This window comes from Triticum urartu, chromosome 5A (genome assembly GCF_056163025.1).
Source record: "Triticum urartu cultivar PI428250 chromosome 5A, HENAU_Tu73, whole genome shotgun sequence".
Classification (NCBI taxonomy): domain Eukaryota; kingdom Viridiplantae; phylum Streptophyta; class Magnoliopsida; order Poales; family Poaceae; genus Triticum; species Triticum urartu.
In genome coordinates, this window is record NC_141877.1 from 428,812,953 (window position 1) to 428,840,701 (window position 27,749).

General features: G+C 47.4%; 1 protein-coding gene across 1 annotated transcript; it reads left to right on the plus strand.

Annotated features, from left to right (window-relative positions):
* The first annotated feature begins 6,596 nt into the window (after positions 1–6,596).
* LOC147971758 (E3 ubiquitin-protein ligase SINA-like 10) lies at positions 6,597–16,648 on the plus strand. The gene is made up of 3 exons (XM_087524105.1): positions 6,597–6,731; positions 6,814–7,337; positions 16,630–16,648. Exons 1-3 carry the CDS (start codon positions 6,597–6,599, stop codon positions 16,646–16,648), a joined length of 678 nt encoding a protein of 225 aa, XP_087380231.1.
* Positions 16,649–27,749: the final 11,101 nt, after the last annotated feature.

The following is a 27,749-nucleotide window of genomic DNA, read 5'->3' on the forward strand; positions in this document are numbered from 1 at the left end:
TTTTCTGGGCTATGCGCCAAGCAATATTTTTAGCGTTCACTCTCCTAATACTTGGAGTTTGACAACTGGTTGACGCCGGTTGATACTCGAATGAATATAAGCACTTCTTGTCAACATCGATGCTTGTTTGAGTGAACTTTGGAGTACATAGCAACAACATAAGTATCTGTCCATCTGATCTTTTTCTGCAGTTCTACAAAAATCACCCAATGCAATGATTAGCCTGCGAGTTCAGGCTCCAAGTTACTCCTTTATAAAATCGGCAAATAGTAGCACAATACCAAATTACCAATACATGACAAGCACAATAATCAGGATAAAAACCAGTACCAACCTGTGTGAGGTAGCATATCAATTACTTTTTCCTATGACTGGAAGCCAAGATAAGCTAAGCGACTGACAGCAAAGGAAGAAAGCAGGCCCAGATTAGTGACTAACAGGAAAGGACGGAAGCTATCGAGGCAATGAAGCACCCAAAGTTTTTGTGCAGTTCCACCAAAATCGAGCATCCCTGTTGGCACATATATTGAGAGAGTGAGATTACTGTAATAGTGGGACTAGTAGTTGATGAAACATACACTAACAAATAGAAGCACCCTCATTATCTTAATGGGTAAAGTTAGCAACAAGTAGTCTTACTTAAAGAGAGGTATTAGTTTATTTAATCAGTGCCAATTAGCTCAACACTCAAAGCATTGCCATGTATCATAGGTTGCAAAACATTAACGTGCAAAGATAAAGGAGTTTCTCGTGACAGTAGCACGATACAAATAGATATGACAGCAAACTAATATGGATGAAGGCCTAAGTCCTATACCAACCTGGGGAAAAAAGCTTATTCATGTAGTCCCATAAGTGATGATAAAGGACTCACTAGATTCACTCAATAGTATATATTTTTGTGCACTTCAAATGTATGGTTGAAATCACTCTTGTTTACCAGTGATGAGATTATATCGAAAGATTATCAAGAACTTCCAGCAGAATTAAAGCACAGGCTGGGATACAATTCATTGTATTGTCTTGTGTAGTTCCACTAAAATGTATGATTGGCAAAACATGATCCCTGTTTGCACAAGTAGGAACAAGGTGGAACCTTCATTAGCTTAGTGAGAAAGGATAGAAAGACATTAGCATATTACTCTAACAGTAGCATCAAATTCATGATGGACAATACACAAAACATTGCCTCATTTAACCAATGGCAATAAATTGACATGCAAAACAATAGCACTATTATGTCATGACACTAATAGTATTCCCTCCCCGCTCCACCACATGATTCACCTCCATAGACAAACATACACACGGACATGATTCAGCATAGGGTGCTACTAAATATTTGTTTAACTCCGACAGGAAAAATTAGGCATCAATAAATTACTGGTACTTAAGTACTCCTAATTAATTAAGTGAGACACAGAAGTGGAAGGGCTCCCTGGAGGATCGTCTCACATGTAAGGTAGTCATTGCCGGAGCCTTTGAATGGCCTCGACTGAGGCCTCTGGCTTCAGCAAGATCGCCTTGGCACTGTTTATTCTTCTTCTTCTTCCTCTTCATGCTCTGTTTCTCATTCTCCTCACCAGTTAGTAAAACCAAGTACATGATTGGCCTTCTATTTCAGAATTGGTTTTGTCAGTGAGGGAGTACAAGTGTACTAGTAAAAAATAGCATTATTTTCTCATGGCAGTCGCAAAATAGAGATGAACACATGCATTAAATATCTTTCTTAGCTAAAGGAAGGTTATGGTGCCAATATGCATGATGGGGATTGGAACACGGATCCCCCTTTGTGCAGTTCCACCAAAATGAACCAACTGTTCCCTTCTGACATCCCAGTTAAACAACACAAAAGTCACTGCTTTTAAGAAAGAAGAGTTTTGTGCAGTGCACCAAAAGGTCACAACAGCAACCAGGTGAAATGGATATCCCTGTTTACACAAAAAACTACACAGGAAACAGTCAGAGTCTCAAACAATTACAGGCAAAAACATTTGGCTAAACTTGTCATGGCTTATAACAGTGGGATGGCTTCATTTTTACCAGGGGCATTAGATTAAGAAGAGCTAAATATTTGGTATAAGGGCATGGGACAGTGGGTGCACCAGCAGTCCAGCACCATGTACCTAAACAGGGGCATAAAGTGGTGTTTCATAGTTTGTTTCCCTGAGAAACAAACATCCAAGAAACATATCTGGGTTGGTCCCATTTTTTCACTCTAGCCACCTACTCCTATGTGTGGATAGCAAATCTAGTCCTGGTCCTACCACTGTGTTCAGTGTTACCCCTATATTTCCCTTTTTGACCAAGAGAACGGTTGGATGACCAGTCTTTACTACTTTCACCCCCTTTCCTTCTTATTTGTACCAAGTCCGATGTACTATGTTTGGTTCTAGGCCTAGTATTGCCATATTTTCCCACACATTTTTGCCAACCTTGCTAAGTTTAGAGGCTATTTGGTTCTAGGCCTAGTATTGCCATATTTTGCCACACATTTTTGCCAACCTTGCCTAAGTTTAGGGGCCGCTTGGTTCTAGGACTAGGAGTGCCACATTTTGCCATACAATGTTGCCAAACTTGCCTAAGGTTAGTTCTTCAAAATGAGAGCCACAAGTTGGCAAGCCTAAGGTAATCTTGCCACACTTTTTTTGTGCATGCCATGTGGGGCCTAAGTGTGGCTTGCCTGAAGTGTGGCTTGAACCAAACACCCACTAAATTGGCCAAACTTTCCTAAGGTTAGTTCTTCAAAATGAAAGCCACAAGTTGGCAAGCCTAAGGGAATCTTGCCACACTTTTTATGTGTATGCGATGTGGGGCTCAAGTGTGGCTTGCCTAAGGTGTGGCTTGAACCAAACGCTCACCTAAGTTAGTCAAACTTGCCTAACCTTAGGTGTGGCAACCTTTGGCAAAGTTAGTCACAAACCAAACAGCCCCTTCTTGTTTGAACCAAGTACAAGATTCGACTCCATGAAGTAGCTTTACTTCTAACAATAGAAAAAAAATAGGTGACGTTGGACCATCCGATCGAGAGGGCTGAGAGGTAGAAAATGATGCACATGCAATGATGTAGCGAGCTGGGGAAGTAGAGCTAAGGCGGTTTCGAAGGAAGATATACCTGAAGGTCGTCGAGATGTGGATAGGTGGGCGGCGGGAGGCCGGATCCGCCCATACTAGGGCAAAAACGAAGGGATCAGAGGACCTCCCGCGCCGGCGCTTGGCCAGAGATAATGGTGCGGCCGGCAGTGGGTCTCCTCCCTCGCTGTCGACGACGGCCTAAACGTTACCCCTCCTCCCCTTCATCGGCAGAGGTGGATACGTCCGGATCTATAACCAGTGGTGAGGATAGAAAGACAGTGTTGTTTCAAGGGAGAAAGACAGTGTTACCACCCCTATCTTGTTTAGATCTGGAGAGGATGAGAGTGTGTGAATAGAGCAACCCTAGCAAGCAAGCGCGGAGGCTCCGGCCTATATATACGTAGTGGGGTTGTTTTCCTTTTTCACTCCATCAAAACAATCGTTTAAAATTGTGTACTACGTGCCAGGTCGCCGTTTTTTTAGTTGTTGATTGTTTTTTGAGATAGCTACCCGCTTGTTCCAAGTGGTGTTACGGTGTGCCAGGTCGCACTTTGTATCGTTCAAGTCTCGTACAAGTCCCTCCATTAAACGAACAACCACCCCCTCGTAAAAATTGTGAACAAGCCCACCGCTAAAATTATTGAAAACGTGGGTTGCCCCAACATGTATTATTATTTATATTTTCTACTCCCTCTGTTCCTAAATATAAGTCTTTTTTATTAGCCACACCTAAGACAAGAATTTTTTTATTAGCAGTGAACCCCACATGTCATAGACACAAAAAGTGTGCCAAGATTCCCTTAGGCAAGCCAAAGTGTGTCTATAAATTTGATCAACTCAAGTTAGGCAAGTGTGGCAAGTGTGGGAAAAATAATGTGCCAACATAAGGCAAACATAGTCACAATCCAAACAACCCCATAATTTTTTGTGACATGCATAAAATTTGGTTAGTTAAATTTATATTCAAAATTTGGCAAGGTGCATCAAATCAACACATGCAAGTATCAAAAGGGAAGTCACGGCATGCATGCATGCGTTGTACTCCCTCCGTTTCCAAATATAAGTCTTTTTGGAGATTGCAACAAGTGACTACATACGAAGCAAAATATGTCTACATACATCCGTATGTAGTAGTCCATTTGAAATATGTAAAAAGACTTATATTGAGTGTAGTGCTTTGATGTGTCACGTCAACTCGTACAAGACCGAGAAGTTTGATTACTACTCCCTCCGTCCCAAAGTTCTTGTCTTAGATTTGTCTAAATACGGATGCATCAAGTCACGTTTTAGTATTAGATACATCCGTATCTAGACGAATCTAAGACAAGAATTTTGGGACGGAGGGAGTACAACGCCCTCTCCCTCGCGGGCTGAGCTCTAGTGCCTTAACTGCACCTGTCTTTGGCTGCATGACACGTGGGCCAACCACCTGTTGGGCCCACCTATCATAGACGCAAAGACAGGAGCAGTAAGTCAATGAAGCTGCGTCCCTCCCTCGTGCATGAGTGTGGTGGCTCGCAGGACTAGTAGGAGCTTTCTCTACACGCTTGTTAACGGTGACGAACTTACGGATGGAGTTGACCATCATGTTGTCCTGCGAGAGGCGAAGCCGGCATCGGCGAGGGCTATGACGCCGGCGGTCGCCAGCACCGTCTGGAAAAGCTGTGCGGTGCGGGGCCGCAGGCCGGCGCCTTGGATGATTTGGCACAGCCGACTGCCACTCGCGACCATCGCCTCCATAGGTGCTTCTGGCTTTTGGTCACTTGGTCTTGTATTGGAGTGAGCAGTGTTGCACAGAGACTAATGAGTAGATGGATTGGAGTGGTGGGGTGCCTTTATATGAGAATCCAAACTCTGCTTCATTCACATCGTGCTGGCTCTATTCTGCTTCTCCAATTAATTCCCTCTACATGTAGAGTAATTTGAGGATGCATCATTGACTGTTCAACGTCTCGGGAACCACTACCCTCTCCCTCCTTGGCATTCAAGCACCTATGGAGGCGACTGCCGCTCGCGTCTATCGCGTGTCAGGAGACGCTCCCGTCGATGACGAGGTGCCTATGGTGACTTCGTAAATTTCTAGATGATAGTACTAGTATACTCAATATTGTGCACCGCGACCAAGGCCGAGAGGAAAACGAGAGAACTACGTATTTATTTACGGTGTAGATTCACTCATTTTGCTCCATATGTACTCCATCTCGGTGTAGTCTAGTCACTTGTTGAAATCTCTAGAAAGGCAAATTCTCCTTTCTGGCTTAGAGGGCTATACTAGCAAGTACTCCCTCCACCCGAAAATAATTGTCATCAAAATGGATAAAAAATAGGTATCTAGAACTTATATACATTTAGATACATCCTTTTTTATTCATTTTGATGACAAGTATTTCCGGACGGAGGGAGTACTATAATAGTGCGCTCACATAGCAATTTTGTCTCATGCAAAGAGCCTGGCTATATGCGTGCTCCAAGGTTCGCAACTACCATGTTCAGGTTGCACTTGGCTCTTCGCCTCTTTAAGAAGACGAATAATGATGTTACTACTACTGCTTCTACAGTATCGAATCCACTGCTGCATGTCCATCCACCACGAGTGGGAGGGATAGCTTGTTGTAGTACTATAAGCAAAAGCATGTTCTCGTCTGCGAGCCACCGCGCGCATGGGCGAGGGAGAAGGCGTGTAGTATTAAAATCAAGCTTCTCCTCATTGTACGAGTTGACGCGACACATCATAGCACTGGCCCCACATGGTTGTCTCTAAACTTGGCTGAAAGACCCGCAGTGTACAATACTACATTTGCTGCAACCTCTAACATTTACCCCACCACAAATTAAAATATATATTCCTGTCTTGAGCAGATGAGCGTGCAAACTAGAATCACCAGGATGACAGGTAGGGCCAGAAGATTATTTTAATCAAAAAATATAGCATGGAGCCGACCCCAACGATTTTAAGCTTACAGGCACGGTACACGCTATCTTAGACTACTCTATACATGAAACTGCCACACGAGCGTCCGGGCTGCGCTTGGCTCTTCGCCTCTTCGGGAGTACTACTACAGTGGCCATCTGACACCGATTGAACTGCTGCATGTCCACCGTGTACGGGAGGGAGAGCATGTAGCGAACGAAAGCTTCTCCTAGTCCTGCCAGCCACCACGCTCATGGGTGAGGGAGGGACGCAGCTTCATTGACTTACTGCTCCTGCCTTTGTGTCCATGATAGGTGGGCCCAATAGGTCGGTGGCCCACCAGTCATGCAACCAAAGGCAGGTGTGGTTAAGGCGAGAGGGCGTTGTAGTAATCAAACTTCTCGGTCTTGTACAAGTTGGCGCAACACATCAAAGCACTGCACTCGATATATTTCAATAATTTGCGTTTATCGATGCATTAACTACAACGCATGCATGCATGCCATGACTCTCCTTTTGATACTTGCATGTGTTGATTTAATGCACCTTGAAGTAGTATGAATATGTAACGGTAAAGCTTTGTAATGCCCCGGCCCTAATAAAGCGATAGATGGTTGTGCACGAGGAGGGCGAGATCATGCAGACGGAACAGGACCCGACAATGGAGCTCTCTATGGTCTCGATGGACCTCACCTTGCTCCACTGCCCCTTGTGCCTCCGCCCCTTGAAGCCTCTAGTGTATGAGGTTCGAATACACCTCGTCCATTCGGCTGATCAAGCAAGGTGCAGGTTTCTTGATTGATGTGTTGTTCGATTGATTTGTGCAGTGCAAGGGAGGGCACCTGGCCTACGCGGACTGCCGCGTCGAGCGCCCCGAGAACCAGCGGGAGTGTGAACGCGGCGGTGGCTTTGACGTGCGGAACACGGCAGTGGACGACGTCCTCTCCTCGATGAGGGTGGTGTGCCCGCACGAAGGTTGTGGGCTCTACGTCACTTACCACAAGCTCGCTGATCACCAGAGCGTGTGTCCACTCGCGCCCTGCAAATGGAGCATGCCCGTCTGCGGCTACGAAGGCCCGCCGCCGGTGCTTTCCCACCACATCAGCACCGTGCATCCCATGCCCATGCACATGATCCAGTACGGCAAGGCGCTCCAGCTGCAAGTGCCACTATCAGAGCCACAGCTCTTGCTGATCGCGGAGGAGGACGACCGCACGTTTTTCTTGGTTGGCGGCGTGCTCGACATCGGCGCGCCTATCGCCGTGTCGGTCATCTGGATCAGAGCGGGGGCGTCCCCACTGCCGCACTACGTGGCCAAGCTCTGGGCGAACGGCCCTGATACGTCTCCAACGTATCGATAATTTTTGATTGCTCCATGCTATATTATCTACTGTTTTGGACATTATTGGGCTTTATTATCCACTTTTATATTATTTTTGGGACTAACCTATTAACCGGAGGCCCAACCCAGAATTGTTTTTTTGCCTGTTTTAGGGTTTCGAAGAAAAGGAATATCAAACGGAGTCCAAACAGAATGAAACCTTCGGGAACATGATTTTCTCACCGAATACAACTCAGGAGACTTGGACCCTACGTCAAGACAATCAACAGGAGGCCACGAGGTAGGGGGCGCGCCCTCCACCCTCGTGGGCCCCCTGTTGCTCCACCGACGTACTTCTTCCTCCTATATATATCCACGTACTCCCAAACGATCAGATACGGTGCCAAAACCCAAATTCCACCGCCGTAACTTTCTGTATCCATGAGATCCCATCTTGGGGCCTGTTCCGGAGCTCCGCCGGAGGGGGCATCGATCACGGCGGGCTTCCACATCAACACCATAGCCTCTCCGATGAAGTGTGAGTCGGTTACTTCAGACCTACGGGTCCATAGTTAGTAGCTAGATGGATTCTTCTCTCTTTTTGGATCTCAATACAATGTTCTCCCATTCTTTTGTGGAGATCTATTCGATGTAATCTTCTTTTTGCGGTGTGTTTGTTGATACCGATGAATTGTGGGTTTATGATCAAGTCTATCTATGAATAATATTTGAATATTCTCTGAATTCTTTTATGTATGATTGGTTATCTTTGCAAGTCTCTTCGAATTATCAGTTTGGTTTGGCCTACTAGATTGATCTTTCTTGCAACGGGAGAAGTGCTTAGCTCTGGGTTCAATCTTGCGGTGTCCTTTCCGGGTGAGAGTAAGGGCAGCAAGGCACGTATTGTATTGTTGCCATCGAGGATAACAAGATGGGATTTTCTTCATATTGCATGAGTCTATCCCTCTACATCATGTCATCTTGCTTAAGGCGTTACTCTGTTTTTAACTTAATACTCTAGATGCATGTTGGATAGCGGTCGATGAGTGGAGTAATAGTAGAAGATGCAGGCAGGAGTTGGTCTACTTATCTCGGACGTGATGCCTATATACATGATCATACCTAGATATTCTCATAACTATGCTCAATTCTGTCAATTGCTCAACAGTAATTTGTTCACCCACCATAGAATACTTATGTTCTCGAGAGAAGCCACTAGTGAAACATATGGCCCCCGGGTCTATCTTTATCATATTAATCTCCTACTACTTAGTTATTTACTCTGCTATTTACTTTGCCTTTATTTTACTTTGCATCTTTAGCATAAAAATACCAAAAATATTATCTTTATCATATCTATCAGTTCTCACTCTCGTAAGTGGCCCTATAGGGATTGGCAACCCCTATTTGCGTTGGTTGCGAGGATTTATTTCTTTGTGCGGGTACGAGGGACTTGCGCATAGCCTCCTGCTAGATTGATACCTTGCTTCTCAAAAACCGAGGGAAATACTTACGCTACTTTGCTGCATCATCCCTTCCTCTTCGAGGAAAACCAACGCAGTGCTAAAACCAACGCAGTACTACTACTAGAACCGCATGGTGGAGCCTCTGTACTCTTATTGTTTTAATCTCTGATAAAGTACACATTTATTCCGGAGAAGGGCGGAAAACGGCGGCCCAACATGTAATGATGATATCGATCAACCATGCTCGAATATATCTTGGCCTCCATGCGAGCCAGTCTGTGTGTTCTCGCTCCTCATCTCTCTCAAGGAACGGCGAGTTGGCCATTTTGCCATCAATTGAGATCGGTTTGCTCACAGTCCGGTCCCACATGTCAGTGATATGCCAAGAGAAGGTGCGTTGACCGACTGGCCATACACGTACTTGGTTTTGCACCTTTATACTACTCCTCACTCTGTCACAGTTTACAGGGGGCGCTTCATTATGATGCATCTCTCTCAATGCATTTCCACCACCAGAGATACTTTAGACGCGTTTGGTTTAATGCTCAATTAATTAGGGCGTGGTAACCGCAATTTTCTCTTGATGTAGTACTACGGAGTGGAGTAAGTGCATGCATGTGTGTACCCGGGGTGGAAGCACTGCATGCATGGGTGTACGCATTATTTCCTCTAGTAATAGACATCGTGCTATAACTACCAATGCTATTTTTCAGGCCGATCGCTAGTCGCCTTGGTCCCAGAGATTTTCTCTTTTTCTGAAGCGCGCTCTATAAACAGTGACGGATGGAGTAGTATGAGCGGATTCAAAGAAGAGTGTATTGATGGTTGCTTGTTCCAAGCAACTTACAGTTGGAAAGGTGGGGCATATGATTTAACTACTCATTACTCACTATTAATGCGGTGCAACGACCGGTTTGAGTCTCCCATGCGGCTGTGCACTACCCCCTCGGTTCTTAAATATACTTCGGAGTATTTGTCTTTCTAGAGATTTCAACGAGTGACTACTCAAATATTTGTCTTTTTAGATATTCAAATGGACTACGACATACAGATGTATATAGACATATTTTAGAGTGTAGATTCACTCATTTTGCTCCATATGTAGTCACTTGTTGAAATCTCTAGAAAGACAAATATTTAGGAACGGAGGGAGTACACATACGAAGCAAAATGAGTGAATCTACACTCTAAAATATGCCCATTTGAAATTTGTAAAAAGATAAATATTGTTGATGACAGTTACGACGACAAAAAAGAAGCATATTCCTTATTCTAAGGGAAGATAACAATACGGTTGTGTTTGTCTAAAGCGGTGTGAGGACGAGATTGCAATATGGAAAGTACGTGGACGAGCTATGTTTTGTGCAAAGAACTATGGAAGATCCATATGCAGCGACGTGGGAAGACGGGCAGCGGAGCAAGGCCGGAGGGGATACCTGGAGGTCGTCGGGATGTAACTAGGTGAGCTGCGGCGGGAGGAATCTGCCCATACTGCGGCAGCGAGCAGGTGGAGTAGGCCCTACCGCACCGGAGCTTGGTCAGAGAGAATGGCGTGTACCGCAGATCGGGACGTGCTGCCTCGGCGCTGTCGAACGGAGAAATGATGGACGTCCTCCCTTTCCGTCGGTGGACGGGATGCGGCCGGATCAGTGACCAATGGTGAGAGAGAGAGAGGCCACCGCAGCCTTGCGTGAGATACTATGAAGAGAGACAAACCAGACAGGGAGGCTCCATTGTATATAGTGGAGCGGACTACCTTTTTCTCCATAAAAATCGTTTTATATTCTGGGTACATGCCATTGAGCGATATAACTTTATTTAAAAATAATGTGCCAACGCATCAAGTCGAACTTTGTTTCGTGCACGCGTGGTACACGACCTCCGTAGGTAAACAACTGCTACACGCGTTCAAATTAGCACATGGGCTGCCATTTCGTACAGAAATGAGCTCCACCGTGTACCCACGCGGGTGTGGCTGGGCACGAAGTGTGACTACGTGCACGGTCACCTATTCTCTTCTTGTATACGTACACCACCTACGTGGGGTTGTGTGAGAGAGATACAAACGTAGAGAGATATAGTGTGTGGGTTCGTGAGAGTTTTTTTTTGGGGGGGGGGGGTCAATCAAAAAATGTAACATATGCAATGTGTGTGAAATAGAGTCCGGGATATATCATATATATAGAGAGGGCGATCCACGAGAAGAGAGTGGAGGTATCATCGACTTGAGGTGTCCATAGAATCGAAGAGAGGGATGATGTGTGTGTGTGTGCGTGCGCAGTCGATAAAGAGTGCCATCGAATTTGTGTGTGCCCACGTCAAAGATATAGAGTGGCTGGCCTACAAGAACGAGAGAGGGGACAGGTGCAGTTTGTCTCTGTGGCATGGGTACCTACCTACAGCGCTCGACAATCGGTGTGTGGTGGGGGGAGGGAGGGAGGCCTAATTAACTATAGAGGTACAATGGCTAGTATATGTGTGGAGGAGGAGAGAGGCCTACCTCATGTATTAAGGGAGATCGATCTGCCTCATGTATTAAGGGAGATCGATCGGCATCCATGCGTATGTGTAGGAGAGGAATAAGGTTGGGAGAGAGACAGAGCTAGAGTGTTGGGGGGTGGTAGTGGAGTTGCTTCTAACAAATGGTGGGATAGGCTTGCTAGACAACCGGAGGGCACGCCTGCAATATCAATAAGAGAGGGGATGGCTTCCTGTCTGTGCACGTGCGTGTGAGAGAAGGGTCAGGAGGCATGCACGAATGATGAGGGGGGGGGACAATATGGCTGTGGTAAGCAGACATAACTACATAGGAAGATCAATCGTCCTTTGTCAGAGAAAGGAGAGACATAACTTGTGAGGTATGTCGATCGATGGGGGAGAATAGTTAAAGTCGACCTAGGTATATGTTGGGAGATCGATCAGTATACATGCATGTGTGTGTTAGAAGCAAATGAGGCACAGGGAGAAGGATAGAGAGAGAGGGATGCATCTAGGAGGTGGTGCGAGAGTCATACTATATCGAGGGGGAAGGAGTGCGCGAGTACGAGATCGATGAAAAGAGCAGTGGGAGTGAGGCATGGACGGTGATAAGAGAAGAGGGGAAGCTTGTGTTTGTGCTAGGCACACCTGGCTAGAGAAGCATATCTATGATGTGTGCCATAAATAAGGAGCTGGGGGGCCTACACACACCGTGGGTGAACGACCTGAAGTGAAAAGATGAATTTGCACGATGGAGCTAGAGAATGCTGAGGGAGGGTGAGAGGGGTGCGGGCGTGTGCATGCCCGAGAGAAAGTTAGCGCTGGCTAGCTACAAAGATAAGAGGATTGTGTGGGTGTAAAAGACAAATATAGATCATACTTCATTATAAAAAGCGAATTCAGATATTTGAAGAATTTATCATAGTGTTTTAAACCGACACATGTGTGAATATATATAACGGTGATACACATGGTGTGGTTATGAACATGTTATATACTACATATAATATATTTTATCTCTACTCTTATAAAAAACGGGGTTGTTGATGATGGTGTGCCTGCCATCCTGCAATATAGGCCGTCCGATTTATATCCGACGGATAGGAAGGAAACTATGGCAATTTTGAAAAAAGATACCCACACCCCTCTCCATATTTGCAAATTAGGCCTCCCCTTGATCATGTTGATGTTCTATGGAACGCATGGGCATCTTGCTAGTACTACGTATAATATATAGAACATTGATCATAATTTGGGCTAATGTGTGGCTTTTGTGGCTCAGGTCTAAATACTTGTCATAATGTAGGGGGAGGGGCACTATACTATGTGTATAAACACGGTGTACACGTATGGAACATGGTTTAGATTATGAATATATAGTTAGTACATCAAATGTACTATTCTTTGGAATCAACATCAAGTGTATTCAAAAAATAGAATTCGAGTTCATGTAGTACACATAGTTCATATCTATCTCTATAGTAATCATGTGGTATGTTATTAAGGTAATACACAAATGATGGTTGAAGTTGGCAACAATCATGATTGTAGATTCTTATTGAAATAGAGAAACGAATTCAAATTCAGTTCAAATTGCAGCGGTAGTATATTTCGAATGCACTAAAACGTTGGTATGAGTAGGTTACATGCATTATACAGCAAGCAAAAAAAATTAATTGGACATAACATGGATTCATACTCCCTCCTTCCATCTATATAGGGCTCAATGTGTTTTTTAAGACCCCCTTTGACTATTGACAAGATTAATAGTACATGAGAAGCACAATGTGAAAATTATATCATTGAAAGAACCTTTCACAGACGAATTTAACGTTGTGCTTTGTGTAAGTTGCATGTCATATATTATTACTCTAATATTTTGTCAAAGTTAGCATCGAAAAACGCATTAGGCCCTATATAGATGGAATGAGGGAGTAGCTTTGAATAGCATTTTTATAGTAAAACGGGGCAAGACTCTCTTTTGTGTGGTGTGAATATTTTTATTTTTTTGTTTTCTTTTTGGTTGAGGGAAGTGCGAATTGATTTGGTATGTACAAGTACAATATTACACGTTAGGCTTGTCCCTAAAATTCAACCCGCGCCTTGTTATATCCCGAAAATTCAGATATCGTGCTCCCAAAACTGGCGCCTTCACAACTCCCTCCAGCTGCCAAATCCAGACACGTGAAATCCCCCTTCTAACCCTGAGACGAAAGGGCCGCTAGTTCAAATCGGTGGGGGTACTTTTGTAACACACCCTACATTTTGGACAAGCGCGTCCCTAAGTCATGGTTCACCCCCTCCCATCGCCTCCTTTTTGCCATTTGAAATCCAAGGCCGCCATAACCTCTCCGCTCCAGCCGTGAAACCGCACCCTCCTCCTTCCCCCACCTCACCGCTGCCCGGCCGGAGCCTCTTCCCCGACGACGTCGTCCACCGCAACAGCTCGACGTCCCTCGTCCACCTCCCTGGATGAGGATCCGTCGTCCATCTCGTCATCCCGCTGGTTCAGCCGCCCCGTCCTCCACCTCCAAAGAGATGCTCCGACGATCGCCTCGTCTATCGCGGCTGCTCCATCCCCACTGTGCCGCCTTAACCTGCTCCACCGGAACTGCAACATCCTCACCGACTCCTCGGACGAAGCCGAGGCCTACTCAGCGCCACCGAAGAGGTTGTACACTCATCACATCACACCTTCTCCTTAGCTCGACCTCCCAGCGCCAATGGTGCTCCATCCCGCACCCCCATGGAGCGGCTACCTTGAAGCCGGCGCCGCGGGCGACATCTCCACGGCGGCTCTCCCCCAGTGCGAGGCCCCTTCGGCAGCGGCGGCCATACCAGCCGGATCTGCTGCTGCTGCTCCGGCTCTCGCTCGCTCACGTTGCTGCTGCTACTCTCCCCCTCACTTGTGATGCTACTCTGCTCTGATTTAGCTACACTTCAGTCGACTGAATTGACTTTTGGGTCAGTCGATTTTCAGGGGGTGGGGGGCTCGCCGGAGTTAAGGAAGAACCACCCGCAACGGGGATGGGAGCTCGCCAGAGAGGTACCCCACTATCTATCTTAGGGTTCAGGGTGGGGGCAGGGGGTGATGACCCACAAGTATAGGGGATCTATCGTAGTCCTTTCGATAAGTAAGAGTTTCGAACCCAACGAGGAGCAGAAGGAAATGATAAGCGGTTTTCAGCAAGGTATTCTCTGCAAGCACTGAAATTATAGGTAACACATAGTTTTGTGATAAGATAATTGGTAACGAGCAACAAGTAACAAAAGTAAATAAAGTGTAGCAAGGTGGCCCAATCCTTTTTTAGCAAAGGACAAGCCTCGACAAATTCTTATATAGAGAAAAGCGCTCTCGAGGACACATGGGAATATCGTCAAGCTAGGTTTCATCACGATCATATGATTCACGTTCGGTACTTTGATAATTTGGTATGTGGGTGGACCGGTGCTTGGGTATTGTCCTTACATGGACAAGCATACCACTTATGATTAACCTCTATTGCAAGCATCCGCAACTACAACAAAAGTATTATGGTAAACCTAACTGTCGGTGTCAAAACCGGTGGATCTCGGGTAGGGGGTCCCGAACTGTGCGTCTAGGCCGGATGGTAACAGGAGGCAGGGGACATGATGTTTTACCCAGGTTCGGGCCCTCTTGATGGAGGTAAAACCCTACGTCTTGCTTGATTAATATTGATGATATGGGTAGTACAAGAGTAGATCTACCACGAGATCAGAGAGGCTAAACCCTAGAAGCTAGCCTATGGTATGATTGTATGTTGTGATTGTTGTCCTACGGACTAAAACCCTTCGGTTTATATAGACACCGGAGAGGGTTAAGGTTACACAAGGTCGGTTACAAAGGAGGAGATATCCATATACGTATTGCCTAGCTTGCCTTCCACGCCAAGTAGAGTCCCATCCGGACACGAGACAAAGTCTTCAATCTTGTATCTTCATAGTCTAACAGTCCGGCCAATGGAGATAGTCCGGCTGTCCGGAGACCCCCCAATCCAGGACTCCTTCAGTAGCCCCCAAACCAGGCTTCAATGACGATGAGTCCGGCACACAGTATTGTCTTCGGTATTGCAAGGCGGGTTCCTCTCCAAATTCCGTGTACCTGTCGAAATAATGTCCGGTTTCTTGTGAATGTTTGTACTCATTGGCTTCTACGCCCAATAATGGCCACTTTCCACGTGTCGAGCGAATGTGAAGAGCCAGGGTGTTTTCACATTTACCCCCTAGCTGTGTGAATGAGCAACCTATTTAAAAAGATGAGGATTCAGATCCAAATCACACTATCATCCCTTGGCGAGCCTTCATCGGAGCGCACCCGACAGAGATCCATTCCATCATGGCCGGTCGACGCAGCTCCTCCCCTCGCACCCCTAGCTCCAAGCCTGGAGATTGGGAGAGATGTTCTGTCCCGCATAGCAAATTAGTGATGCTTCAGTCCAAGGGATTTCTTCCCCCAGCGTGCATGGTCCCGGTTCGAGCCGGGCTCGCCACCTATAATGGCAGAGAGCAAGCGGAGAGCCTTCCCAATCCCTCCAAGGGAGAGCGGGTATGCCTTGTCCCTTATTTGGTAAGAGGGCTCGGATTTCCAATTCATCCGTTTCTCCGCGGGCTCCTGGAGTTCTACGGCCTCCAGTTGCACAATCTTACGCCTGCCTCCATGCTGCATATCGCGGGATTCGTAGCCCTTTGCGAGTTGTTTTTGGCCTGTGAGGCTCATTTCGCTCTGTGGAAGAAGCTGTTCTGCCTTGTGCCCCGTTCTCAGAAGGGGTCAATATATCAAGTGGGCGGAGCCGAAGTGTGGCGTGTTGCCGGGACCGGATACCTGTCCGGAACCCCAAAGAAGACGTCCGAAGATTGGCCTTCAGAATGGTTTTATATAGAAGACGTCCCCCTCCCGAATCCTATTCGGATCCGCCTTCCTGAGTTCCACAACGCGCCTTTGAAGAAGCGCCAGAGTTGGCGTCCACGGAGCCCCCTGGAGGAAGATGACAGGGACGTTCTTTACCTGATGAGTCGGATAAGCTTTTTAGCTCGATCCGGATTGACCATGATCGAGGTCATGGCCATATGTATCATGTGGGGGGTGCAGCCGCTTCAGTATAGAGGCCACCCCATGTAGGATTTCAACGGGGATGATGACGCCGCCCGCTACGGCCGTAAAGGGCCGGGATCGGTTGCTGATCTAACAAAGATCTTATCCACTTTGTACAAGGGAGAAGAGGAGGAATTCCTTCGTGTCAACCCACAGGGCGGATTTTCTATGTACAATCCTCCGAGCTGGGTAAGCGGAGACCTTTTCTCGCCCATCCATTTCATATTTCCGCAGTTAAGTATTCAGTCTAGCGATTTCTACGCAGGAACTGCACCAGGCTGTAAGGGAGATAAACAACCCCCCTCAACAACCCGAGGACCCTGGACGGTCCCTCGACCCGGCCTCCCAAGAGGATCCGGACATATCCGTGGAGCTGATTGATGGTGTGTTTTACCAATCGAGCAATGACAATGCTTTGGTGGCCATTACGGCCGATTACCCTGGGCTAGTTCCAGTCTCACAGGTGACTAAGACCGAAGTCCCAGTACTTCAAAAAGGGACCCGTCCTTGCGTGTTTTTGATCGCCGTATAACAGCCATGTTTTGCAGGGGAGGTCCTCAAGGCAGAAGGCCGATCCTGCGGCGACTGGCCAACAAGGGGCCGTGAGGCCAGGCAGGCTGAAAAGACCCGCAGTCCGGATTGAGACACCGGCACAGCGATACGACGCGCCGTCTTCATTGCAAGACATTATTCTCAGAGGCATATTAACGCCCATGCCTTCTTTTCAGGAAAAAGAGCGCTCGCCGGACTATACCCGGAGATGCTACCAATCACGCCTCCACAAGCCAGGCTCCAAGGCCGGATTCGGAGGCGGGAACTAATACAAGGCGTGCGCCGGGTGCTCCTCCGACAGAGGATGTGGATAAACTGTCCACCACCCATTCCGAGGTGGAAAGTGCCATGAACCACAGGCGTCGCCGGACTGTTCTTCGTGACGCTTGTTTCTCCCAAGAGGCATTGGATGCCTTCAACTCGGGAGACGCGCACCTCCGTGCCGCTCAAAATGGTCTAGCCAGAGCCACGGAGCTGTATGTAAAAGACATACGGGTGAGAAAATTTGGTGATTATATATATCAGTAGCCATGAGACTTGAAACAGTTAGGATAAGTGATTTAAGGATCATTTGTTATGCAGGTTCTTACAGAAAAGAATACTCAACTGTCCCAGGAGCTGGCAGAGTGCAGAGCCCAACTTCAGGCCACACTGGCCGTAGCAGCGGAGCCCAAAGAGACCCCCTCTGGTAACATATCCTTCAAATGATAAGTATCATATAGAATGCGGCGTGTATGCAGATCTGACGATAAAATTGCAGATGACACTGGAGTAAATCCAGATAAGCAGCAGCTTCAACGCGAGCTGAAGCCGGTGAGAACGTGCTTACGAGGGTGAGGCAGGAGAAAAATGATCTCCAAGAGGCCAACACCAAGCTGGGCGTGGAACTACAAGATGTTCGCGCCCAACTGTCGGACTTTGTTAAGGAAAATTGGCGGCTTCGACGCGGCATATTTAGTAAGTGCTTGAACGAACTTTGAAAAAGAGTTCGGCGAGGAAGCTAGCTGACAGAGTTATGTCTGTAGGTATGCTAACAGGTCATCATGCCGAGGAAATGCCCGGTTCAACGGGTGACCTTCTTCCCGAGCTCTCACAGCTGCATGAACGAGTTCGACAGGTGATGCAAGGCATCGCCCAGGCCTTGTGGCCATCCGTCTCTATACCCGAAGGCCTGGGAGAGCTTGCAGAAAAGCTGAAGGGAGCACGGCGGCGCTTCCAATTATGGAAGATATCGGCCTGCCGTCAGGGCACCAGGGAAGCCTGGGCAATGGTGAAGACACGGTACACGAAGGCTGAGCCGAACCACATGGCCGAAGTCGGACCTGTGGGGCCAGATGGGAAGGAGATCCCTGTGAGCTTAGTGTACGACCAAGTAGAATTGGCCACAAAGTATTCCCAATAGGACTATAGACTAGACAGCCTATTGGATGGTATTGAAGAGGAATTCAACCAGTCAAATTAACTATGTAATTTTAAAGTGACATGTATAATGCCTTCTAGCCGGATTGTAGATCGTTTGTCGTGGCGGACCTTTTCGCTTCAACCTTGGGACCCGACAGTCCGGAGTGTATCCGAATACCCTCTCGGTTATGTAAGAACCGGGGCATGCGTGTAGACCAGGCGTAGGTGTCATTAGTGCTTTATCAGACAAGTGCCCAACTAGTTATGTTATATTACATGGGTAGTAAGAAACATCTTCCAGGGAGAATAGTTCCGTTAAGGGTTCCTTTCCCTGGGTAAGCATGCCCTAAAGTGCATGTCCGTACTGCGATAAGAAGCGCAGAAAAATCATCTGGAGCAGGTATGAATAATAAAAGTCATCTTTTGTTCACCGACCGAATATTCCCTTAAGAACGCTAGCTTTTGGCTTCACCCAGTCTGAGGTACACATCCGGCTGACCCGGCGGTAACAATCGCAGAGGTGCTCCCCTTATGCCCTAGCCGAATTAATGGGAACATAGGGCATAAATACAAGAGCCAGGCAACCCAGCTTGGCCAAAACTTAAGTCATATCGATGCATATAATGGTGAAAAAAGGTACATGCGGAAGTATAACACTTGTGTTGGGCGTGAGGCCCAGGAAAATAACTTAAGCTTCTGTGAAAGAAGCCCCCAGGTATGAAGAGTGCGGCTAGCGCATCTGTAATGTACGAGTGAGGCACAAGGTGACCCTTGAAGGCCTAGAGAAATAAAAGAAAGAAAGGGAAATAAGACAGATGATGCATATGCAGAAAATGGACAAAGGGAGGGGACTAACATAGAGTCCAGTGCTAAGCGTAGAATCTTCGAAGCTTGGTTGCGTTCCATGGGTTCGGCTCGAGTCGACTAGTCGATGCATCCCGCAGTAGGTACGCTCGACCGGTCAGAACTTGGTCGATAATGAAGGGACCTTCCCATTTGGGCTCGAGCTTGTTCTATTTCTTATCCGGCAGCCTTAGAACTAGTTCGCCAACGTTATAAGTTTTGGCTCGTACTTCTCTGCTTTGGTATCTGCGGGCCTGTTGCTGGTAAAATGCGGAACGGGCTTTGGCTATGTCGCGCTCTTCCTCCAAGGTGTCCAGACTGTCCTGCCGATCAAGCTCGGATTCTCTTTCTTTGTACATCCGCACTCGAGGTGAGTCATGAATTATGTCACAGGGCAGGACTGCCTCTGCGCCGTACACCATAAAAACGGTGTATATCCGGTACTATGATTCGGCGTGGTCCGCAGCCCCCAGAGTACGGAGTCGAGCTCCTCTACCCAGTGCGTGTCAGACTCCTTTAAGGAGCGCACTAATCTGGGTTTAATGCCGCTCATTATAAGACCATTTGCTCGTTCGACTTGATCGTTGGTTTGTGGGTGATAGACTGAAGCATAATCGAGCTTGATGCCCATTTTGCTGCACCAGAGTTTTACCTCGCCGGCCGTGAAGTTCGTGCCATTATCAGTGATGATGCTGTGGGCGACGTCATAACGGTGTACAACCCCGGATATGAAATCTATCACCGGTCCGGATTCGGCTGTTTTAATCGGTTTAGCCTCTATCCATTTGGTGAATTTATCCAGCATGACCAATAAGTATTTTTTTCTTATGGGTTCCCCCTTTAAGGGGTCCAACCATGTCAAGCCCCCAGACCGCGAAGGGCCATGTAATGGGGATTGTTTGGAGGGTGGTGGGTGGCATGTGGATTTGATTTGCAAAGAGCTGGCAACCGGTGCAATGTTGGACCAAGTCCTGTGCATCTGCCTGGGCCGTTGGCCAATAGAATCCTGTACGGAAGGCCTTGCTTACAAGAGCTCGGGCTGCGGCGTGATGACCGCCGAGTCCGGCGTGAATTTCTGCCAAAAGGTTCCGCCCTTCCTCTTCGGAGATGCACCTTTGAAGGACTCTGGTAGCGCTTTTTTTGTACAATTCTCCCTCATGGACCCTGTCGGCCTTGGATCGCCGCACTATGCAGCGTGCCTCATTTTGGTCCTCCGGAAGTTCCTATCTAGTTAGGTAGGCCAGGAATGGTTCTGTCCACGGGGCAATAATGGCCATTATTTCTTGGGCTGAATGTGTTATTTCGGTAGCGAAGCCTCCGATTGTGTCAGAGAGTTCGGTATCGGGTATTTTGGCCGGGTCCGGACTATTGTTACCGGTGTCCCCTTCCCATGCTACGGATGGCTTGAAGAGTCATTCCAGAAATATGTTGGGAGGGACCGCGTCGCGTTTTGCGCCGATGCAGGCGAGGATATCCGTCGCCTTATTGTTTTCCCGAGCCACATGGTGAAATTCGAGCCCCTCGAACCGAGCTGACATTTTTAGGACGGCATTGCGATAAGCTGCCATTTTCAGATCCTTGGTATCGAACTCTCCATTTATCTGGGATATCACGAGGTTCGAATCCCCGCGCATCTCTAGGCATTGAATGCCCATGGATACTGCCATCAGGAGACCATGTAGAAGGGCCTCATATTCGGCTGCTTTGTTGGAGTCCGTATACATTATCTGTAGTACGTATTGAACAGTATCTCCTGTTGGGGACGTTAAAACGACGCCAGCCCCCAGACTAGCCAACATTTTGGAGTCGTCGAAGTGCATGATCCAGTTTGAATATGTGCCGTACTCTTTAGGGAGTTCGGCTTCCGTCCACTCAGTGATGAAGTCAGCCAAAACTTGCGACTTAATAGCTTGCCGTGGATTGTAAGTTATGTCGAACGGGAGGAGCTCAATGGCCCATTTGGCAATCCGGCCCGTCGCGTCGCGGTTGTTTATAATATCGTTAAGTGGTACTTCCAAGGCTACCGTTATCGGACACTCTTGAAAGTAGTGTCGCAGCTTCCGGGATGCCATAAATACCGCGTACGCTATCTTTTGATAATGTGGGTACTGTGATTTGCATGGAGTAAGGACAGTGGACACATAGTAAACTGGCTTTTGAAGGGGGAATTTGTGTCTGTCCACTTCTCGCTCGACGACGAGCACTGCTCTTACTACTTGATGAGTTGCCGCAATGTATAATAGCATTGGTTCGCCAATATTTGGCGCAGCCAGGACTGGGTTTGTTGCCAATATGGCTTTTATTTCATTGAGTCCGGCCGAGGCGGCATCCGTCCACTCGAAGTGTTCGGTGCGCCGGAGGAGGCGGTAAAGGGGTAATGCCTTTTCTCCCAAGCGGGAGATAAAGCGGCATAGAGCCGCCACTCATCCAGTCAATTTTTGTATTTGTTTGAGGTCTGTTGGGGTAGCTCGGATTTTGGCCGGATTAGCTTCAATACCTCTACTGGAGACAATGAATCCCAGGAGCTTTCCGGCTGGTACGCCGAAAACGCATTTTTCCGGATTGAGCTTGATGTCATATGTTCAGAGGTTGTCGAATGTGAGCCTCAAGTCGTCTACTAGAGTTTCGACATGCTTGGTTTTAACGACCACATCATCCACGTATGCCTCCACTGTTTTGCCGATTTGGTTTGCCAGACATGTCTGAATCATGCACTGATATGTTGCGCCGGCGTTTTTGAGCCCGAAGGGCATTGTGTTGAAGCAGAATGGGTCGTATGGTGTGATGAATGCCGTTGCGGCTTGGTCTGGCTCTGCCATTTTAATTTGATGGTAGCCGGAGTATGCGTCGAGGAAACACAATGAATCGTGTCCTGCGGTAGCATCGATGATTTGATCGATGCGGGGGAGGGGGAAGGGATCCTTTGGGCAGGCCTTGTTAAGGTCCTTAAAATCGACGCACAAGCGCCAGGATTTGTCCTTCTTTTCTACCATCACCAGGTTTGCTAGCCAGTCCGGATGTTTTATGTCGCTGATGAATCCGGCCTCCAATAGCTTGGCTAGTTCCTCTCCCATGGCTTGTCTCTTAGGCTCGGAGAAACGTCGAAGAGCCTGCTTGACTGGCTTGAATCCTTTTAGGATATTTAGGCTGTGCTCAGCCAGCCTGCGTGGGATTCCTGGCATGTTTGAAGGGTGCCAGGCAAAAATGTCCCAGTTCTCGCATAGGAACTCTCGCAGTGCGGCATCGACATCAGGGTTTAATTGTGCCCCGATGGAAGCTGTTTTGTAGGGTCCATTGGATGGACTTGGAATTTGACTATTTCATCCACCAGTTTAAAGGAGGTGGACTTGGATCTTTTATCGAGTATCACATCGTCCCTGTTCACCGTGGAGCGTAGCGCAGTTAGTTCCTCGGCCGCTAGGGCTTCGGATAGTGCCTCGAAGGCCAGTGCGGCTGTCTTATTTTCGGCGCGGAGTGCTATGTCTGGATCACTAGCAAGAGTGATGATTCCGTTGGGCCCGAGCATTTTGAGCTTCAAGTACCCATAATGGGGTATGTCTTGGAAGATTGTAAACGCCTCCCGCCCTAGTAGAGCGTGGTATCCGCTGCTGAATGGGGCCACTTGGAATGTAATTTCTTCGGACCTGTAATTATCCGGCGTACCGAATACCACATCTAGTGTGATTTTCCCAGCACAGCGTGCTTTCCGACTGGGGATGATTCCTCTAAAGGTTGTGCTACTTTGCTCAATGTGGCTCCAGTCTATTTCCATCTTTTGAAGAGTTTCCTCATAGATGAGGTTTAATCCGCCGCCGCCGTCCATGAGTACCTTGGTGAGTCGAAAGCCGTCCATAATTGCACTAAGGACCAGTGCGGCTGGTGCTCGGGCTATTCGGAATTTGGGTTCGTCACTGGCATTGAAGGTAATAGCCGTGTCACTCCAAGGATTTATTTCTGCTATGTGGCAGATTTCGGCCATGCTGCGGAGTGTTCGCTTGCGTCTATTATTTGACGCGAAGGTCTCAAAGACCGTTAACACCGTACTGTTGTCCACGGGATGGTGCTCTGTGGTTTTTGGGAGGAGTAGATCCTCACCACTTTTGGCCACCTGCTGGAGTATCCAACATGCTCTAAGGCTGTGCGTTGGTATTGCATCCGCTGTACTATGAATTTTGCAGGGTTCGTTGAGCCATCCCTCCAGTACGGTTCCTTGCCCCGTAGAGGGCTTTTGCTTTTTGGTAGTTAACCCAGGTGTATTGTGATAATGCACCCTTTTATTTTGGACTAGGTTTGTATTCAAGGCCGGACTATCCCAAAATTTTATTTCGGTTTTCCAGGCGCTTTCCATCGCACAGTACTTTCGTACTATGGACACCAAGTCGGCAAAGCGTGTAATTTCGCGGCGACTTATGGCGTTGAGGATTCCCTTGTCCGTGCAATTATTGCAGAAGAATGAAATTGCGTCTTCCTTGCGGCAGTCCTTTATCCTGTTCATTACCAGGAGGAATCTGGCCCAGTAATGGTGTACTGTTCCTTCGGGCTCTTGCCTAATTTGGGATAGATCGCGTATGTTTGGGTGGGTGGGTGGAATTGAATCCGAATCCTCACCCAATCTGAGACTCAGGGGCCAAGGAGTTTCCAAACTCGGAAGTTTGGATTCTTGGATGTTTCCGATAAATTCCGCTTCCTGATTCTAGGTTCAGGCCTTGAGCGACGTCCTCCCCTTCGCGGGTATCCGGCTTGGAGGGATCGGGAATCCGGACATAGCTAGTACTTAATATAGATGAAGGGTTGCCGCATTGTTCCTCCACCACTGCAACGTGATGGGTGACCTGGGGAGAGTTGATCTCTCTTAGATTGGGTTTAGCCCCTATCTGATCGTAGTTTGTAGCGACTCCCAGGGCAGCGATGCGATCCAAGAGCTCGTTCAGGGAAGAGAGCTCCATTGGATCTAACTGCTCGGCGAGTTCCGAGTTGACGTAAAGATTGCTTTCGATGACCCGAGAAGTCATCGTCGGCGCAGCGGCCGAACAGGAGGTCACAAGAAAACCACCTAGCCGGAGAGTTTGGCCGATAGCCAAAGCTCCCTCAGCAACAGTGCCGTCTTTAAAGACGGGATGAGACATCCTTCCTGATGGCGACGGCACAGCGGAACTCTCAATGAAAGCACCAATGTCGGTGTCAAAACCGGCGGATCTCGGGTAGGGGGTCCCGAACTGTGCGTCTAGGTCGTATGGTAACAGGAGGCAGGGGACATGATGTTCTACCCAGGTTCGGGCCCTCTTGATGGAGGTAAAACCCTACGTCCTTCTTGATTAATATTGATGATATGGGTAGTACAAGAGTAGATCTACCACGAGATCAGAGAGGCTAAACCCTAGAAGCTAGCCTATGGTATGATTGTATGTTGTGATTGTTGTCCTACGGACTAAAACCCTTCGGTTTATATAGACACCGGAGAGGGTTAGGGTTACACAAGGTCGGTTACAAAGGAGGAGATATCCATATACGTATTACCTAGCTTGCCTTCCACACCAAGTAGAGTCCCATCCGGACATGAGACGAAGTCTTCGATCTTGTATCTTCATAGTCTAACAGTCCGGCCAATGGAGATAGTCCGGCTGTCCGGAGACCCCCTAATCCAGGACTCCCTCACTAACCATAGCACGAAACATATGGATCCAAATCAGCCCCTTACAAAGCAACACATAAACTAGGGTTTAAGCTTCTGTCACTCTAGCAACCCATCATCTACTTTTACTTCCCAATGCCTTCCTCTAGGCCCAAATAATGGTGAAGTGTCATGTAGTCGACGTTCACATAACACCACTAGAGGAGAGACAACATACATCTCATCAAAATATCGAACGAATACCAAATTCACATGACTACTAATAGCAAGACTTCTCCCGTGTCCTCAAGAACAAACGTAACTACTCACAAAGCATATTCATGTTCATAATCAGAGGGGTATTAATATGCATATAGGATCTGAGCATATGATCTTCCACCAAATAAACCAACTAGCATCAACTACAAGGAGTAATTCAACACTACTAGCAACCCACAGGTACCAATCCCAGACATGGAGACAAGAATTGGATACAAGAGATGAACTAGGGTTTGAGAGGAGATGGTGCTGGTGAAGATTTTGATGGAGATTGACCCCCTCCCGATGAGAGGATCATTGGTGATGACGATGGCGATGATTTCCCCCTCCCGGAGGGAAGTTTCCCCGGCAGAACAGCTCCGCCAGAGCCCTAGATTGGTTCCGCTAAGGTTCCGCCTCGTGGCGGCGGAGTCTCGTCCCGAAAGCTGGCTTATGATTTTTTCCTCATCGAAAGACTCCATATAGCAGAAGATGGACATCGGAGGGCCACCAGGGGGGGCATGTGGTAGGGGGGCGCGCCCAGGGGGGTAGGGCGCGCCCCCCACCCTCGTGGGCAGGGGGTGGCCCCCCTGGTGAACTTCTTGTGCTCAGTATTTTTTATATTCTAAAAATGACTTCTGTGAAGTTTTAGGACTTTTGGAGCTGTGCAGAATAGGTCTCTAATGTTTGCTCCTTTTCCAGCCCAGAATCCCAACTGCCAGCATTCTCCCTCTTTATGTAAACCTTGTAAAATAAGAGAGAGTAGGCATAAGTATTGTGACATAATGTGTAATAACAGCCCATAATGCAATAAATATCGATATAAAAGCATGATGCAAAATGGACGTATCAGGGAGCCTATAGGGATGGTCGGGGCGGCGACGGACCGACGGTGGGGAGTTGTTTCAGGGCGGTGAGGCGGCATTGGGGCCGACGGTTCGGTCGGTGGTGGCTGGCGGCTCAGGGGGGTGCAGATTAAAGATGAACTGCAGGCCCTCCCTAAACTACATGTCAACTGCCTCGCTGCTACCATTGCATTCAGTTTCGACAGTAACATTCAGATTCCACAATAAATTTCAGTTTCGACAGTTAAGTTCAGAGTCAACAGTTTTTACCTCATCTGTTGTAGTCAGGTGGTTTTTGGTGATGTAAATTTTGCATCTATTTTACATCATCTATTGGAGATGCTATTAGAATCCCACTTGAGATTGACGATGTATGTCCTGTGCTGCTTCAGCCTTGACGTCTTATGGCTCACCGGGGCTGCTCCAACAACAGAACGATCCATCACAACAGAGCAGTGCCCTGGACACCGTCTACAGATTCCTCAGATCTTCCTCCATGCCTCTGACAGCCACCTCTGCCTCAACTGCTTCAGCGACCAACCCAATGATGTTGAGGTCGACACGGCTACGGCAAAGAGGTTGTACACTTGTTGCATCACTTATTACTATACATTCATGTCGATCCATTAGGGCTATTTTGGTTCGACGGAAAAACATAGCAATAGGTAATTTTCCAATGGCACTCTACTATTCAATTATTCATGCATTTTGTTGAAAGGAATGAAGCAAAACATCCACCTGGACCTACTTTTCAAAATCCTATGCAATTAAACAAGACCAGGTGCATTAGTGGCAGAATAACATTCTAACTGTACACGCTTTCATATGGTTTCACTTTATTTTGGCCATGTTTCTTTGCATTCCTTTGCTCTTCCAATTCCTGTAAACCAAACACTCAAGTTGACAGAAATCCTGTGATTACAAATGCTCTATTTACCATTTGCATTTCTATCCTATTCCGGTGTTTTTCCTATCCCTGCGTTTTTAGAATCATGCAAGCCAAATGATCCCTTACAGAATTACTTCAGGTACAGGTAGGTGTCAAAGGGAACTTTGTGTGGTTTGTCCTGCTCCTACCGCGACGTTGTCCACCTGAACTGAGCCGCTCCATCGACAGAAACATCCACCAAACCAAACATCACGACTCCTGACCGTCTTTCGCCGCCTCAGATCTCCTTCCCTGCCGCCGGCACCCACCGCAACGGCATCACCATCATCGACTCAGCAGATGAACCTGAGGAGTACACGGGTCCACAAGAGAGGTCGCACTCTTTTTGTTTCTGCGTATGTTATGCATTGCTTAAAATTACCTGCTACTTTATCGTCTTGTTCACCTCTTGGACTCCAAGTCAGGTCCAAATTAATGTTCAAACTTGAGTTCTAAATTAGTTGTGGGGCACATATCGAGGAAGCAATGAATAGTATCTCTGTCTAATATCTGGTTCACCTAGGGTATGCCTATGTTGTTCATCTTGGGTGGGAAACAAATAGTAAAGCAATCATCATCTGTCTTTTTATTAAACTAAAGCAATCATCAGCCTGCTATCATTATTTTGGGATCCATCCACTGGTTGTTACCATCACTCTAAATTTCTGCATGCTCTCCTTACATAATCTCACCATATTTTTCCGTATGCATGTTAGATATTGTACACAGTCATGTTGAACATGTAGAGAAAAAGAGGAGAGTTTTGCGCGGCAATACAATGTCATGCATACATCGCTCCATGGTGGGTTCAATGGCAAACCCTCCCCACCCCTCTCTAGATTGTAATCCAGAGGAATATATATGTTCTGAGGCGGATTCAGACGCCGCTGACCACTCCTATTTACCCCCAAGGTGTTTGCTCTACCTTGGCATGATGATGTTAGTCA

Coding starts and splice junctions, on each gene's coding strand:
- LOC147971758 (XM_087524105.1), top strand. CDS start 6,597: ATGGTTGTGCACGAGGAGGGCGAGATCATGCAGACGGAACAGGACCCG. Junction 6,732..6,813: donor TGAAGCCTCTAGTGTATGAG/GTTCGAATACAC, acceptor TGATTTGTGCAG/TGCAAGGGAGGGCACCTGGC.